A 15,932-nucleotide genomic window follows, 5' to 3' on the forward strand; every position below is an offset into this window, starting at 1 on the left:
GATTCTTATAAACTTTATAGATTTGTCTCTGAAAGCACGGAAGAACCCGGCAGGGTGGGCGGGGGGGGCGGCTCTGGCATCCCACGTCCGCGCCGCCTCCGGAGGCCCCGGGGCCGAGCCCGGAGCCAGGCACTTAGAGCAGCGGGAGCGGAGGAGCCGGCGCTTTGGTTCGGAGGAAGGGCCCCGGGGAGAGGACGAGGGGGATCCCGCGGTGCCGGAGCGGCCGCCGGCGCCGAGGGACACGTGCAAAGCGCGGGAGCGGGGCCAGGAGCAGCAGCGGCGGTGGCGGGATCAGGGAGGGGAAGGAATAGCAGCGCTGATCCCGCGGGGCCTCGCCTCGGCCCTCCCGCCGGAGACGGATGCTCCCGGCCGCCGGGTGATTGTCGCAGCGGGGCCGGCTCCGGGCGGGAACGCGGCTCATCGGCGCAGCTTCTGCAGCTGGAAGAGAAGACGGAGACGGGCAGCGGCGCTCGGGCCACGGAGAAGCAGAGCTCCGGCAAGGAGTTGGCACCGCTGCCCTCGGAGCCGCGCTTACCTCGCTCTCCACCAAATTCCTCTTGTAAAGAGCTTCCTTGGCCGCATCCTGCCGAGGGAAAAAGCGAGCAGTTGGCGGCGAGCCAGCCCGTTGCCGGCGCGATCCCTCGGGAGCCGAAGCCCGCGGCTCCAAGCCTGGCGCCTTACCCGGTTGCCCTCAGTGCCCAGGCGCCGCGCCGTGTCCGTATAGAGCTGCAGGTAGCGCTCCAGCTGGGCCAGGTATTCTAGGGAGAGGGAAGGGAGCTCAGCGCCGGCTCCGGATGGCTCCTGGCTACCTCCGGGACAGCGCTCACCTTTCCGGAAGGCCGGCGTGCCATGCTGCAGCTGCGCCCGCAGCCACTGGGTCCGCTGGAGCACGTCCTGGTACTGCTCCAGCACCTCGTTGGGGAGCTGCCGGTGAGCCTGCTTGTACGCCAGCATCTGCCAGGAAAAGCGGCGGGCCGTGGGCGCGCGGAAGGGCTGGGAGGAGCCGCTGCCGGATCCACCGCGCTCCCGGAACAGGCAACACATCTCCGCTTTGCCGGGAGGGGAGGTGGCCGCAGCTCCCAGCGCCCGCGGCTCGGGAGTCCGGGTGCAGGAAGCCCCAAGCAGGGCTGTGCAATCCGCCGGGACTCGCTCACCTTTTTCTCCAGTTTCTCCCGGTCGAAGCCCAGCAGGTTGAGACTGGGCAGCGCACGGGCAGGTTTGCTGCAAAGGGAGAAACCGCCGCGGGTCAGCTCCTGGGAACGGGAGCCGCTCCGGACTCAGTGCCGATGCCGGGCTCAGCCTGCCGCGGCCCCCGACTGCGGCCGCCGTGGCTTCCCCCGCGCCGCTCGCGTGCGCCCGGGGCTCCCCACGAACACCACGTACCGCTGGGCTCCGTCCTTCCAGAACGCCATCTGCCAGCTCAGGCCGCTCCGTGCGGAGCCTTCGCCGGCCCTTTACGCTGCTCGCTGGCCTCGGCTCCGGCTCGCTTCCGCTCTGCCTCCTGCCTTCGTCCTCGCTCCTCTCCTGCACGCTATGCCTGCCCTTCCTCCTCCTCCAGCGCCAGAGGTCGGCACTTCCAGGTCTCCTGGCTGACAGCCGGGCCGTCGTGTCTAACTACGGGTCCTGCCTCAGCGCGTTTAATCCCTTTCAGGGCCACCTCGGCCTGAGCCGGTGCTTCCGGCATCCTTCCCGGCAAGGAAACCTTGCCGTCGGCCCAGCCTGCTCCCGGCACAGGCAAAAACGGGCACCGCTCTCCCTGGGGCCAGGCAGTGGGGAGTCTGCAGCGCACGGGGGCCCTAAGCTCTTCCACTGCCGGCGGGAAGAAAACCTGCTCCGTGAAAAGAGCTCTCGGGGCCGGAGAGGAGGAGGAGGAGAGGATCCGGGCAGAGCTGGCCTTGCTACAGCACTGAGCAGATGGACGTTCTGGAAGGGAATTGCAGAGACAAGAGGCCGTAAACAGCAGCCACGAGGCAAAATCCACATCCCTGTTCCCAGCCGGCTGCGACAAACTGGACCCTGTTACTACAGGCTCCAACCGGAGACGCTTCCAGCTTCCTGCCTCAATTCCCACCACCACCACCCCCCGGCACCGTGGCATAGGGATGACAGTGATCCCCGAAATAACCTATTGCATGGGGCATGGGAATCGCGGAGTGGAGAGAAACCCTCGAGGGGACATTCGGCGCTATTGAGCCTGGCATGGCACGGCAGCCAGCGAGCACCGCTGCGTGCCGCCAGCACCAGACAGCCGCCTCCCGGCAGCTTCCGGCACGGCAGAGCCGGCGGCACCTACCTGTTGCCTGTGTCCTTTATCGGCGCAGCCGCCGGTCTGGGTTTGGGAACGGCGACCTGTGAGGGGGAGGCAGCAGAAATCAGGATGCTGCTGCTTCATCCACGGGCCGCAAAGCGGCTTGCCGAGCTCGTTTGAAGGACCGGGCAGGGGTCCGAGGCCACGCAAAGGGGCGCTTTCAGTCCGGGCTGTGGATGGAGCGGGACCCGGCGCCCTTCTGGAGCTGCTGCTCTTCTCCTTTCACGCCCTCCGCTTCCATCCCCTGCGGCCGCGGGGAGGCGAAGGATGCCGAGCTGCGGCCCTTACCGGCGGCATGGTGCTGGGGTTGATAACCAGCCACCTCTCCGTTCTCGTCTCCAGCTGCTGGGAGCTCAGGGGCTCTCGTATCCGGACGATCACCTCCAGCTTCCCCCCCGTGGGGCGGCGGCCATCCAGCAGCTAGGAGCGGAGCAAAGAGGAGGAAAACACAGTTAACTGGAGATGGAGCCCTGGGAGCAAGAGGAAGAGAAGCCGTCAGAGCCCCACACGCCGGTCTTGGGTGCGCCAAGTTAAGCCCGGACTCGGCCCAGGCTCCGGAGCGCGTCGCCGACTCAGCACGGTTTAGGAAGCTGTTGCCCATGCTGGGGCAAAGCGCAGCAGCAGCCTTGCCGTGCCGAGGCTGACCCGCAACACCGCGGGCGAGGAGCGAGCCCAGGGCTGGGCTCCACACGGCACCAGGAGCTTCCCGCAGCGAGAGGGCGGCACTGGGCGAATGCAGCCCCGTGCTCCTCACCTCGACGATCTCCCGGACCTCACAAGCGGTCTCCAGGGCCTCGAGCTTCAGCTGGGCCGTCCCAATGACACGATCCGTCTTGAACAACCCCCTGGGAGAAAGGGGAGACCGGGACCACGTGAAACCAGAGCGCTCCCGCCTCGGGCCTCCTCTCCTCCTTTTTCCTCCTGGGAGCTGTTTAGCTCAGGAACTTCCCCAAACATCAAGGATCAACAGCCTGTGCTAGGAGGGGGGAAAAGCCCAGGTCACAGCACCAGGCACCCAGCAGGGACACGGAGAAGGGGGTTCAAATGACCTCCCCCGGCAGGCAGCACCGAAAAATGCGTGCTCCGGATTCGCCCGGCAAAGCCTGGACCCGTTTTGGGAGGCGAGCTGGGCAGCAAGACCGTGGTGGCAGAGCCGTTTAATGCCAGCGCTCGGCTGCCGGTGCTTCTTGCACCCTCAAAGGCTGCGCCCCGATATTCAGGTGCTCACTGGCGAGGAGACAACGAGCCGGTTGCCCTCGGCTGCTGGAGTCCGGATGAGGTTAGGGGCTGCTGCTCCGTCCCCGCTGGCTCCCGGCGCTCTTACCCTTTGTGCGCCACTTCGAACTTGATGCCTTTGGTCTGGATGACCCGCTTGAGCCCACGGTGGCCCCGGTTAATGTACAGCTTGAACCGCTCGTTGAATTCTGCCACGGGAGCGACAGCAGAGCGGTGTGTTAGTGTGAGGCCACCCCCGGCACGACGCCAACCAGGCGCTGAGCGGCGCTGAGCACCCCACGGGGCCCTAACAATTCCCGACTGGAGATCTCCGAGCTCTCTGCAGCTACGCCATGAGCGTGGACCCCTTCGGGTGGGCTCAGGGCAACCCAAGGCGCTTTATCCTTTATCCCGGGGGGTAACAACACCCACAGGCATTCCCGTGCCAGCTGCTTCACGGTAACAAGTTCCCGGCTATTAGCACCCTCCCCACCTCTCCAGAAAGGGATTTACCAGGAGAATCCGTGTTTTTGATCACGTTGGTCTTGTCCTTTTGAGCTTCCTCCTGCAAAGGCAAAGGCAGGAGGGTGATGCCGAGCCTGCCCTGCACATCCCCAGGGCGTGCGGCGGAAGGGCCCGGGCTTACCGCGTTGGGATAGGGGAACTCGAAGCGCACAAAGGCATCCAGGTCATTGGGAGCCACACCTTGAACACAGACAAGCCAGAAACACCTCACAGGCGGCCCAGGCAACCGGCCACGGGCCGCAGCAGCGTGGAAAACGTGGCTCCTGCCTCCCCTCGGGGCCCCCGCTCTGTCCCCGAGCCGTCACCAGCGAGTCCTCTGCTTATGGAGCCCGCTTGGCATAACGGCGCTCTGGCTCCGTCATTACCCACGTCCTCACCGCTCCCCACGTGAGAGCGGCCAGGGAAAGCAACACACGTTAACGACTGCTACGAAGAGGACCCCAAACCATTATCTTCGGCTGCGACGTCGGCCAAGAGCTGCCGCGTGCCGCCCGCGGCTCCCGCGCTGCTGCCGGGGTGAGCGTGCGACCGAGCAGGGCGGCCTCAGCTCCGCAGCTTTAGCTGACCAGCATTAATGTCCCTCTTTTTGCCTCCCTTCCGGGGATGGATGCCTGCTCCCCTCTTACCTGGCGGGGCTGGGAGATTGATGCCCTTCACTATAGACAGCACCATGTCGTTGCTGTTCAGTTCGGGGAAGATCCTCAGGGAAAAAAAGCAGAGGAATCTCTTAGGAATAACCTGCTTTCCCGTCACCCCGCTCAGTGGCGCATGGTCAGGGAACCTACTTGATGATGTTGAAGGTCCTCTGCTCGTAGTGGTACTTGGGCAGAGGGAAGCCTCTGGCATGGGCCTGCTTCAGGATCTCCATGTTCTGCTTGCAGTCCTCAGCCATCTTCTCGAACCTGGAGGGCAGGGCAGGAGCAGCCCCCGGCGTTAGCGTCCCCGCGGCATGGCACACGCCTTCTCCCGGCGGCTTCCGTGGCTCGGGAAGCAATCCTGCCCTCGCTCCCTGCCCAGACCGCCCCAGCAGGCGGCGGGCGACGCCATCCCTTCCTCCCACCAGCACCGGGATCCGGAAAAGCCACAGCCCGAACTACAGCTTTGGAAATTCCCACGGGAAGACAACGCAAAACAAGAGAGACTTGACACCAGCGCGTAGAAGATGGCACAGCATCTGGTACCATTGGCCTTTCTTTCCTTGCTGAAACTCTACGGAGAAGTTGCTAAGTTTTAGCTTGTATCTCTCCCCGACAAACTGAACTAAAACTGAATCCCAACGGCTAAAAACCAGCAGCCCCTGCACCCTCTGCCTGAGCAGTGCAGCCCTTTCCCGGCTGCAGCTACCCCACGCAGCAGGAAACCCTCTCCCAGCAGGGCTGCGTGGGAATTCGAGGCAGCCAGAACGGAATTACCCATGGGGGAGCTTAGCCAGGACCCCAGATTTGGGAGAAACGCCATCAGGTCGTTAATCCATCTGCTCTGCGTTACAACCGAGAGGAGCAACGCACTGCGGTGCCCCCGAGGGAACCGGCAGCCACGCCATGCAGCTCCGTTTAGGAAGGGAAAAGCACACGGCTTTCCTCACGGAAGCCGGAGGGAGGAGCGCCGCGGGATTAACGCAAAGCGGGCGACGGCAGGAGAGACGGCGCGCGCTCCCGCTGGCGCACTCACTTGGTCGTCTCCGCGATGTTCCCCAGGTGAGTGAACTGCTTGGAGTAATTCACGCACATCTGCGACGAGGGAAGCAGAAAGGGGGACGGTTACGCCATCGCCTTCCCGGCCCTCGCAGCCTTTTCACGGAGCCGTAAGAGCTCCTCGGTGCCACTTGCCCCTCTGCAGCCCTAACACAGCGTCGCCCTGACCCGGCTCCGGATGTGTTCGTATGAGCGATTCTCAGATTTTCACTTTCCCAAGCAATTTACACCAGCCTCAAGCTACTTTTTCTTTTCCATCAGAAAACCCTTCTTCATGCCTAATCTTCCTTAGGCTGAGTTTAAAGCTGCAATTTCTCACCCTTTGCAAAGGAAGCCGCCCGCTTCCTGCCTCCTTGCTACCCTTCCTTCCTCGTGCAGGACGATGAGGAGCCCACCAGCCTCCCCTCTGTCACCCCGAGGCACCACGCTTCACACAGCCCCCACGTCATGCCCTGCTGCTGTGGGTCTCGATCTCTCCCCAGTTTTGCCCCAAAGCAGCCTATTTTCCAGCTGCAAATCCTTTGGTGTCCCAAGGCCCCGCTCCAGAGAGGGGAATAACGCAGAGGGCGAGCCCAGGAACCCCTGTACAGTCGCCCTCGGCTACCCCGCGCCCTCTACCTCGTGCTGCTGCCTGATCAGCTTCATTAGCTCCAGGTACTGGCTGGCAGCCTCCGGGGAGATGTTAACCCCCCGACGCTGCACCAGCACGAAGTCCTCCTTGTTCACCGGGGCTTCAGGGACCTGGAAGGGAAGAAAGGCCTCGGATCCATCCGCAGTGACGAGAGGAGAGCTTCTCGCCTACCCGCATCGCGCGCCGTGAGAAACAGGCACCCAAAGAGGAAATAATTTATCCAGCACCCCACAGCGAGCGGGCGCCGGAGCTCTCCTAGCGCTGGCGGAGACGTCAGCGCTTCCAAGCCTGGCGCGAGGGGAGCGGCAGCTCAGCCGCAACCCCGCGACGCCACGTTCCCGATTAGGGGCTCCACACCGAGCCCTCGAGAGCCCAGGCCGCCGCACACAGGGCCACGGCTCAGAAGCGACCCAGGAGCATCGGTGATCGGTCTCGGGAACAGCACGGATGCGGCAGTTAGGGGCACAATGAGTCCCAAACCCGAGGACTCGGAGTCCCAATCCCGCCGGTGCCGCAGGAACCACCTGACCTTGGTTATGTCCACGGGAAGGCCGTTCTGCGACGCCTCTATCATGGGGTCGAGCCCTTTGGCCTGGCGCAGGAACAGCTTCGCCCCCTCGATGTCGTTCTTCTGCTTGGCTCGGAGCGCGGCCTGCATCAGTTGCTTTTTCCTGCCTTCCAGGAAGGCCAGCTGCTGCTGGGCTACAAGAGACAGGGAAAACACAGGAGTACCCCAAGCAGCCCAGGGAAAGCTCGGAACAGCCCCTATTAAACGCAGGGATTCTTAAAACGATCGGACGAGCCCCGAGGGCTCCTGGTTCCCTGCATGGGCTGTTTTCCACAGCCTGTCCCAGGCTGAGGGCCTCTGGGCGGTGACACGGGCTCCCGCCGGCCTGAGGCAGGGATCAGCTCGTTAAAACACAGCCAGACGTTGGCACATGCTGTCCTCCAAAGCTCCAGTAATGGAGAGTCCAACTTCCCTGGGAAAATTATCCACAGCACTTGCCTTCATCTTAGGATTTCCTGCCCAATCCCTCCCTCTCCAAAGGGCTCCTTCGAGGGCTGTTCTCGCACGTCCCTCAGTTCCTTCTCCTCGGTTAAGTCACCCCTGTGCTCTCGCTGCCTGCCCAGAGGCCGCATTTCCACACCCCATTCAGAGCCCTGAACATGCTTGGAGCATCCCAGCAGCTCCAGCCTCTCCAAGGACAAAGCAGGAATTCGAGCCGGGTACCTTTCGTGGTGCCCTTGGGGGCTGGTTTAGCCACTCCTGCGGAATTTGCTGCCGAGGGGGCGCCCGTCGAGGATGCTCGTGGGGGCTGCTGAGGCTGCTGCTTGGGCTGGGAAGAGGTGGCTGCTCTCGTCGGAGCGGGGCAGGGAGCAGGCTGCAGCCAAAAACAGGCAGAGAAGATGTCAGAGGAGGCTGCAGAGAGAAAGAAGAGGCTAACCTGCACCCAGCGGACACGGTGCGGGTGGAAAACCTCTCTGGAGCCCTCTGCCGTCCCCATTTTTTCTTTCTATGGCAATGGAGGGTCCCCAGCCCACAAAACCCAACCTTCTTTGTCTCCTTGGCCTCCTCCTCATTCTCTTGGACCTCCTGGTTGGCCAGTTTCATGGCAGTCTCCAGCACTCCTGCGATGCTTTGGTCTCCAGACGGCGTCTCCATGCCCTGGATGGGCTGGAAGCCTGGCAAAGGGGAAAGCGAGATGAAAACGGGGAAGACGGTCGGTGTCCGGAACACTTAGTCCAGGCTGAATTTTGGATTGAATCTTCCTCTCTGACACATGCACTTTTTTTTTTTTTTTAATGACCCAAAAAACACCTGCTGCCATTCCAGGTGAGCTGCGGCCTGGGAAAATACCTGGTGGAACGGGCAGCTCCGAGAAATCCACTGTTTTCCCTGCTTTGTGAGCCCGGATGGCGTCTTGGTATTGCTGAAAGAGAAAACTGGAGCCTGAGAACGGCCGTTCTCGTGCCATGCACGCCGGCAGCACCCTGCCGAAGGAAACGGGCGCGGGCCAGGCACTGGGAGCACGCGGCGCCCTCACCTTCACGATGCGCTCGTGCATCCTGGCCTTGCGATCGTCCCCTTTGCTCTTGGCCTGCGCCGCTGCCGTTTTGTACCTCTCCATTCTCTGCTGCAGAGCTTCCAGCGTGTCCCGAGGGGCAGGAGGAACGTCTGTTCCAGGGAAACCGGGAGAAATGGTTCAGTTTTGTCTCTAACTTCTCTTTCCGCAGAGGGCGGTTTGAGAAGCGGCGTAGCCCCCCCCCCCGGATCGTACCTGCTGCGGGAGAGGCCGGTTTCGCTTCAGGCGCGACCGCTGGCGTTGGCGCGGCAGACTGCTGCTGGCCGGGCGACAGCAGCTCCTTAGGCAGCTGGTCTGGGGAACGGAAGGAATCGATCAGTCTGCAAACGAGGGGCGAGGTATTCCCTAGGGAACAGGTCTGTCGGCGCGTCCCCCCGCCGCGCACGAGCGGCCCTTCGGAAAGAGGCCAGTGGCGGCAACGCCCTTGCTGTTCGCGGGCTCCTTCCAAACTCGGAAACGGAGCACCGAAAGGCCAAAGCCAAGCAGGGAGCTGGACCCGGGAGCCCCCCACCCCCTTCCAGAAGGGTCCCCAGCGAAAGCGTCGGTCCTTCCAGCCAGGGCAGATCCCGGTCAGACGAAGCGGCTCCTTCGCGGCACCGCCAGCTCGGAGCGGAGGCTCCTCGCAGCTCTTCGGTGGCATTTCCCTTCTTACCGGGAGGAGGGGGCACGCTGCTCGGATCCACCGGATGGCCCTTCCCCAAAGCTTCTAACAGGGAGTCAAAGCTCTGGAAAAGCACCAGAGAAAGATCAGGATTCTCGTTTTTCTTTATTTTTTAAATAAACGTTTCATTACAAATTTCACAGGCAGCTCCTGCCAGCCAGATTCACCCTTGTTTTACTACAGAAAGCAAGAAAGGGAGCAGTTTGCTTAGTATTTCACAGGGAGCAGAAATTCAGGCCTTCCCAGCTGCCCAGAGACGCACCACACACCTTTGCGACGCGGTAGTATTTCGTGGCCATCTCCACGTCTCCCTGCTGCTTCGCACGCAGGGCTGCCAGCTTGTAATCCCGCTGCCGGCCCTGCAGCAGGGCCGCGGTGCCGGCTGGGCCGGGCCCTGGGGAGGCAGAGAGGGGAGTCGCTGGACTTGGGGGCGAGTTTCCTCCCCCCTCAGCAGCGGGACGCAGCAAGCCAAGGCCTCACCTGAAAAGCGAGAAACCGTTTTTTTCTCTGGAGAGCCGACAGGTAAAGCAGGGCCAGGCGAGACCTGAGGCTTTGGGAGAACAGGAGGCGGCTGTGACTTGGGTAGGGGCTTGGGGGGAGAGACAAGAGGCGGCTGCGCAGGAGGCGGTGGCGAGTCCGGGCTTGCTGCAGGCGTGGAGCTGGGAAGGGGCGACGCTGCTGCCGAAGGGGAGGGCTGCTGGGAGCTCACGCTCTTCCCCAGAGCCACCGGTGGCGGGATTTCCTCCTCGGCGATCTTCTTTCCCTTCCTCACAGAGGTCAGCATGTTCTCTAGGGTCTGGAAAGAACGTGCACACGAGGAAAATCGTCACCAGCTCCTGACCTTCCTCCATCCTGGCTACAAAAAGAGAAACTTCAGAACGTGTCGGGACTGTGGCAAAGTCCCCTGAGGTGGAAAAAACACGGTATCTGCTCAAAAACAACAGCCAACCATGGCCTGAAACACAGCAAAGGGGCTCACTGGTTGGGAAGCCATTCCCTAACTCCGCAAGTCCTTCATTTTCCCATATTTCCCGAGAACGGAGAGCACCTCAAGCCGGGTAGCTGCTCTGGAAGAGCAGTGCCGCGCTCCCCTAGCCTGCGTGACAGCCCAGCCGACACGCTCCGCGCACTGCGGCGTTCTGCTAGCAGACACAAATCCAAGGGAAAGAGGAAGGTCTGCCCTCGACAACACGCTTTAACGTGGCAGAAAGACTTGAACAAATCAGAAATTGGCCAGAAAAAAAAGAAAGAAAAACAGGTTGGTGCTCAAAAACAAAACAAAAGCCCTCAGGCTCTTCACAGGGTTTAAGCAACCACAAGCAATCAGGAATACGAGGCTGTTTTAGCCAAAAGCCAAGCCTACAGCAGAGTAGGATGATTAGGGCTGCGCCAGAGACCTCTGTGCACAACGCGGTCTCAGAGATCGTTACAGCACTTACTGCAGCATCCACTCGTTCTTCAGGTTACGTTATTGCCCACAATTAGGCACCGAAATTAGAACAACCTGATTTTCTAAGAAGTGGGAGTAAATTCTGCTTCTGCTTGAAGCAGTGGGAGATAAAAGCGCTCACCACCGCGGGGAAAACGGGTGTTAGCGCAGATGTAAGCGCAAAATCCTGGAGCGTGGGAACGCTGGCCCTGCTCAGCGCTGAATTTAAGATCAAACGGGTTTCACTTAATTACAGATTAAGCGAAAAAGACTTCTCCCCCGCCCCCGCGGGTTCTAGCGCGCCGTTCACCTTGAGGCCCCTCTCGTAGCGGCGCACCTTGGAGCAGTCTCCAGCCTGCTTGGCGTTGGCGATGGCCGTTTTGTACATGTCCACCCTCTCGGCCAGCGTGGACTCGGTGCTGCTGCACTCGCGAGGCGTTTCGCCCACCTGCGGGAGCCCAGAGGCGTGCTGAGCGCCCTCGGCGAGACGACAGCGACGGCGGATTCGGCCGATATCCGCTCGGATCCGCGTCTCGGAGCGGACGCAGCTGTCCGGCCCTTTGCTTTTTTACAAGCTCGGGTCAAAACAGGTCGAGCACAGCTGCAATTTCTGATCTCCATCTCCCTGTTTTCCATGAAGCTTTTATGCGACAGAGTCGCGTTTACTTGTCAGAGGGATCCAACAGATGACGCTGTGGACACAGAAGTGCTCCTACACCAGGAGCAGCAGAGGAAGCAAAGCGGAAAGACGAGTTTCCAAGACAAGTTTCCTACCTTTGCAGCTGGTACCGGGGCATCTGCGCTCTCTTCCCCTTCACCAAGTACTTCCTGGAGCTCCGCCTAGAGCCAACAACAGGAATTCCATTAAATACATTAGAACGATAAACTGGGGCCAAAAATCTCCTTTTGGAGAAAATACATGCTCTCCCCAAACGCCTCCTAGGTCCCGTGTGGTACACCAATGGGCAGCAGACAAGCCACCAGGCCTCCCACAGCACCCAGATCCCTTTATACCAAGAGGTCATCTTCGTCTTCCAGATCTTCCTCGTCGTCTCGCTCCTCTTCATCCAGGTCTTTCATGCAGAGAGCAGCCATCCTCTCGATTGCTTCCATCGGCAAGGGCGCTGGAGAGGGAGAAGCAGCTCATCTGGTGTTTGGGTCTCGCAACCGTTTCCTACCACAGCTTAGGTCCGTGTCCAGAAAGCCGAGGAAAGCCAATCCGGAAAGCCAGGCAGGGCACCAAGTCCAGCCCGGAGGGGCCCACGAACTCATCAGGCAGGAAACAAACCACCATGGGTTGTTTTCCAGGCGGCACATCATTAACCACCCAGAGAAATTCACAGCAGATGGGCTCCCCTGGGCGGATATATTCTTCCCGGGAGGCTGCGCCACTTACTTTTCCCCTTGGGTTTTCCTTCTGGATCAGGCTGGCCTCCCACAATAGCCAGTAGCTCGGCCTCCAGCTCGGCTGCGTCATCTCCAGCGTCGTTTGCCATCATCGCCTCCGGAGAGAAGTCCATCAGCAAAGGCATCTGTAGGGGAGAAAAAGCAGCTGCCTCGAGGAATCCTGGCAAAGGCGACGGTGATGCTCGGCTAGCCCGTGGGAAGGGCAGGATCAGCCCCGATCCTCAGGGATCAGACGTGATGCAGCCCACCATTTGGGATCGGCCTGCTGCACCCTAGAACGAATCTCCCAAAACGAGTGACGAGGATACGGGCAAGATCGGTTCTCCCAGCGGATTCAGGGCAGAGCCCCGTGCCTGGAACAACCGGCATCTCTATGGAAGCTGCACACGAGGAAGCCGCAGCCGGCACCCGCTTAATGGAAGAACTGCCCGGTTTAAGCAGAGTCCTGCAGGACACCGCGGCTCCTTGGATCCGAGTCTTGCGTAAGGCTCGCCCAAGCTTCCCTGCGCGGAAGGTGTGGCCGGGAGGCCTCAGGTTTCCCTCTGGTTGTTGAAAGGATCTTTCCGCGACCTTTCCCTCCCGCGCAGGCGGAAGCGCGGCTGCAGGCGCGCGCCCTGCGTCAGCGCCAGGGCCCGGCGCACACCGAGGAGGGGGGCGGGGAGGGGAGCCCCGAACGCACCTGCCTGCCGGCGGCAGTGCCGCCGCGGCTCGGCGGCCTCCTGGCTTGGCTCATTTCTCCTTTCCTTCTTCAGACGGAGCTGGAGGGAAGCGGCGCGTGACGGAGTCGCCGTCCCCCACGCCTCGGCGCACTCCAGGGACAGACTTGCCCCCCACCCCGTTTCCAGCCATCCTTCGGGCTCAGCCCCTCCCGCCCCCCATCTTATGTGACTCTACTCACCCGCCAGCCCCCCCACAACCACAGGGCCTCCCCTGCAAGCACACCAGGGGGTTGCCCCGTGGCACCCAGGGCACTTATCCCCCCCAAAGCCCCCCTATAAGCCCTGTAAACCCCCCAAACTGGTCTATAGCCCCTTTATAGCCCCCCAAAGCCTCCTTATAAGCTCCTGTATCACCCTCCAAAGCGCCTCTATCACCCCCAAACCTCCCTGTCAGCCCCTCAATCCCCCCCATAAGTCCCCCAATACCCTCTCCAACCCCCAAACCCCGATATAGCCCCTTTATAGCCTCCCTATAGCCCCCTAACTCTGCCATAAGCCCCCTAACACCCATTACAAGCCGCCTTAACCCTTCTACAGCCCTGCTATAACCCCCCTACAACCTCTCCCCCACAGGCTCCCCCTCCCCAGAGCCCTCCACAGGGCCCCACTGCCCTCACACACCCCCCAGGCCCCTGCGCCCCCCACCCCACCAACGGTCCCCCCAGCAGCCCCCGGCCCGGCCCGGCCATGCCCGCTCCTCAGGGCCCCCAGCCCCACCGGGAGCCCCGGTACCGGCGGCTTTACCGGCCCCGAGCCCCCGCGCCCTCACACGCTCACTTCCCGGTCCGCCCGGGCGGCTGTCAACAACACGCCGCGCTTTGCGGCGCCGCTGTCGCAAAAAGCCCCTTTCCCCCGTGCTTTGCGACGCTCCCCTTCCCCGCCCTTTTCGGCGCGGCTAAGCGAGGCGAGACTACAACTCCCAGAACCCACTGCGCGCTGCCAGCGCATGCGCACGCCGGTGTCCAGGGAAAAAGGCGGGAAAAGCCGTTGGCAGCGCCCTGAGGTGCAGAGGGGGTGGTGGCCATGTTGTGTCTCCCCGGGGCGGGCGAGGCGGGACCTTCCCCTCCCTTCCTCTCCCTTCCCCTCGAGTCTGGAGGCTGCGAGCGATGACCGGATGCCTCGAGGCCCTCTCTGTGAGAAGGGTGGCTGGCAAGCGAGCCTCAGCCCCAAGCTGGCCGTCCTGCCCTGCGGTGAGGGGCTGCGCAACGAGCCCAGCACTCTTCCAAATCCCCACTCGTTCCTCATCACTAAGGTGCTAGTGCCCTGGTAAAAGGGTCAGGGTGCAGCCTGGGGTCTGCAGCGCCCTGGCTCAACGCTGTCCACTCTTTGGAGAGCGTACAATGGGGGCTTTGTGGGTGCAGGTGGGTTTACAATCCTTCCTGCGTGCTAGCTTGCTTGGGGGAAGAGTGTGATTAACTAGGGAAGCACTGGGACAACTGGACTGTGTCACTGGCGTTTCCCATCTCAGGCACTGCCAAAAGGGGCTTGCCATATCGATGCATAAGTATGTTAAGGAAAACGTCAATGTTAAAGGCAAAATACTTTTTGAAGATGCTATGAGGCCGAGAGTTGAGTGTTCCTGTCTGTTTTTTCCCACTCAGGAGAGAAGTAAGATGAGCAAAAGGAAGAACGAGCAACGATCAGGTAAGAACAGGAGCTGAGGCCTCGCTCACTGCTACATGTTGACGGTGTTCGACAGATGCCAGTGTCCCCTTGCAAAGAGGCAGCAAAGCTGTCAAATTATTTCAAGTCTCACTCATTATATTACATTACGCATGGTAATAAATGAGAGGTTGCATGTCTGAAACTACCCAGGTGCTTAGTTATTGTGTAGATGCTGCAACTGCAAACGGTTCTTGGCTCATGAGCAAACTGGCATCTAATGCTGCCTTGGAGCTTGCTACCAAAATGCTTCACTCTAATGCTTTCTAAGCGGTGTTTATCTGAATGTAGCAAAGCACTTCCCAAACGTCGTTCCAGCTTGCTACAACTCCAAGGAAAACATGAGACTCCTCCCCTAGCTGATGACAAAGCAGGGAACCCGCTAAGCTGTTCCCCTATCGCATGGTCGCTCCTGTCAGAGCGTGGATAATAAAATGACTAGATTTGATGAGGTTTGACGAGCCTTTCCAGCCGGATGTGCAATCTGCGGATTCTTTGGAAATGGGCCCCTCTCCTCCCCTCCCCACCTAACTCAGCAGCCTTTGAAGAATCCACAAGCACAGCAGCTTAAAAAAAAAAAAAAAAGAAAATAAAAGAAATCAAGGCGCAGCAGGAAAAGTGGTCTGAAACACGGTCTAGAACCAGCGAGGGCTGCTCGAGCCTTTCTGCTTTGGTGGAGAGGAGAGGAGGGAGGCTTCATCAAAAGGGTCTGGCAGCATTAAAATTTCAACCTTGGTGGGGCACGAATTTCAGCACAAAAACCCCAATAACAGGCAGCAAAGGCAAACGCTAAAGGCAGAGGCTCCTGTTCTGTTCATGCAGCGTTACACCGCTGCGTGGAAGTGGAGAGTCGAGGCAAAAGGTGCATCCAAAGGACAGTAAAACAAATCTATGCTTATGTAGTTGAATGGCAGTTTTTAAGGCTGTCTACAAAACTGCTTTAGGCACAGCTTCCTCCCCTGAGCAGTGCTTGACTAATCCACACAGACACTGAGTTTTGTCAAATTATAGTGTACGGCACCATCCGTGCACAATTTGCGTTATGCCACGCTTTGGTAGGTGGAGGACTGCTAGTGCTTCAGCTGGCAGCATTCAGATGAAATGTTGCATCTCATTTAGCGCTGATTTTATTAAGAAAATACTGTTTTATCCTAGAAAAGAGCACTGGAGTTTCACCACTGTAATTAACTTTTAACACTAGCAACACACTTGACACTTCTTACAAACAAAACACACAAGGCTGCCTGTTGTACAGGGGCTACGACAACACAGGGTTTCTTAGCATTTCTCGCTTAAGTTTTAATTTCTGTTCCTCTCCATCAAAGCAGCATCTGGAGTACTTGCAGAATGGCAGATGTCTGCAGCCTCAGGGTCAGAACGAACAACCCTTGGCTGATTACTACCGACAAAGACAAAATCTTCCTGATCTGCTATGAGTATTCTTATTTTTAAAAGTCGGTTAATATTTCATGAAGGTGCTTGTGTCCCAGTGCCTCCACCGAAGTCAGAACTTACCAGGAGTTTGTGATAGGCCTTGTGTTACTGGCAGATTTTTAAAAGCTCAATCCCCATATGGGCTACGCTAAGGGTTGGACTA

The 15,932-nt window shown here is 60.1% G+C and overlaps 1 protein-coding gene across 7 annotated transcripts; it reads right to left on the reverse strand.

Annotated features, from left to right (window-relative positions):
* On the reverse strand, positions 1-13,495 carry CC2D1A (coiled-coil and C2 domain containing 1A). 7 transcript variants are annotated; one of them, XM_062598446.1, is made up of 30 exons: positions 13,451-13,495; positions 12,634-12,712; positions 11,944-12,079; positions 11,562-11,671; positions 11,322-11,387; positions 10,858-10,995; positions 9,599-9,914; positions 9,388-9,512; positions 9,110-9,182; positions 8,653-8,751; positions 8,419-8,549; positions 8,232-8,304; positions 7,926-8,056; positions 7,605-7,755; positions 6,903-7,075; positions 6,361-6,483; positions 5,720-5,778; positions 4,834-4,950; positions 4,675-4,748; positions 4,170-4,228; positions 4,037-4,088; positions 3,633-3,732; positions 3,063-3,153; positions 2,597-2,728; positions 2,294-2,349; positions 1,155-1,221; positions 828-954; positions 682-758; positions 536-583; positions 1-438 (listed from the first exon to the last, which is right to left on the reverse strand). In XM_062598446.1, exons 2-30 carry the CDS (start codon positions 12,685-12,687, stop codon positions 418-420), a joined length of 2,979 nt encoding a protein of 992 aa, XP_062454430.1. In that variant the 5' UTR covers positions 12,688-12,712; positions 13,451-13,495; the 3' UTR covers positions 1-417. The 7 variants fall into 7 exon arrangements, with proteins under 7 accessions (XP_062454430.1, XP_062454431.1, XP_062454426.1 ...); XM_062598447.1 differs by having other exon boundaries at positions 10,885-10,995; positions 13,418-13,491; XM_062598442.1 differs by having other exon boundaries at positions 13,418-13,491.
* Between the last annotated feature and the right edge of the window lie 2,437 nt (positions 13,496-15,932).

Source organism: Rhea pennata, chromosome 33 (genome assembly GCF_028389875.1).
Source record: "Rhea pennata isolate bPtePen1 chromosome 33, bPtePen1.pri, whole genome shotgun sequence".
Lineage (NCBI taxonomy): Eukaryota > Metazoa > Chordata > Aves > Rheiformes > Rheidae > Rhea > Rhea pennata.

Coding starts and splice junctions, on each gene's coding strand:
- CC2D1A (XM_062598446.1), bottom strand. CDS start 12,687: ATGAGCCAAGCCAGGAGGCCGCCGAGCCGCGGCGGCACTGCCGCCGGC. Junction 8,057..8,231: donor GGAGCTGCCCGTTCCACCAG/GTATTTTCCCAG, acceptor CCCCTTTGCCAG/GCTTCCAGCCCATCCAGGGC. Junction 584..681: donor TGGGCACTGAGGGCAACCGG/GTAAGGCGCCAG, acceptor TTCCCTCGGCAG/GATGCGGCCAAGGAAGCTCT.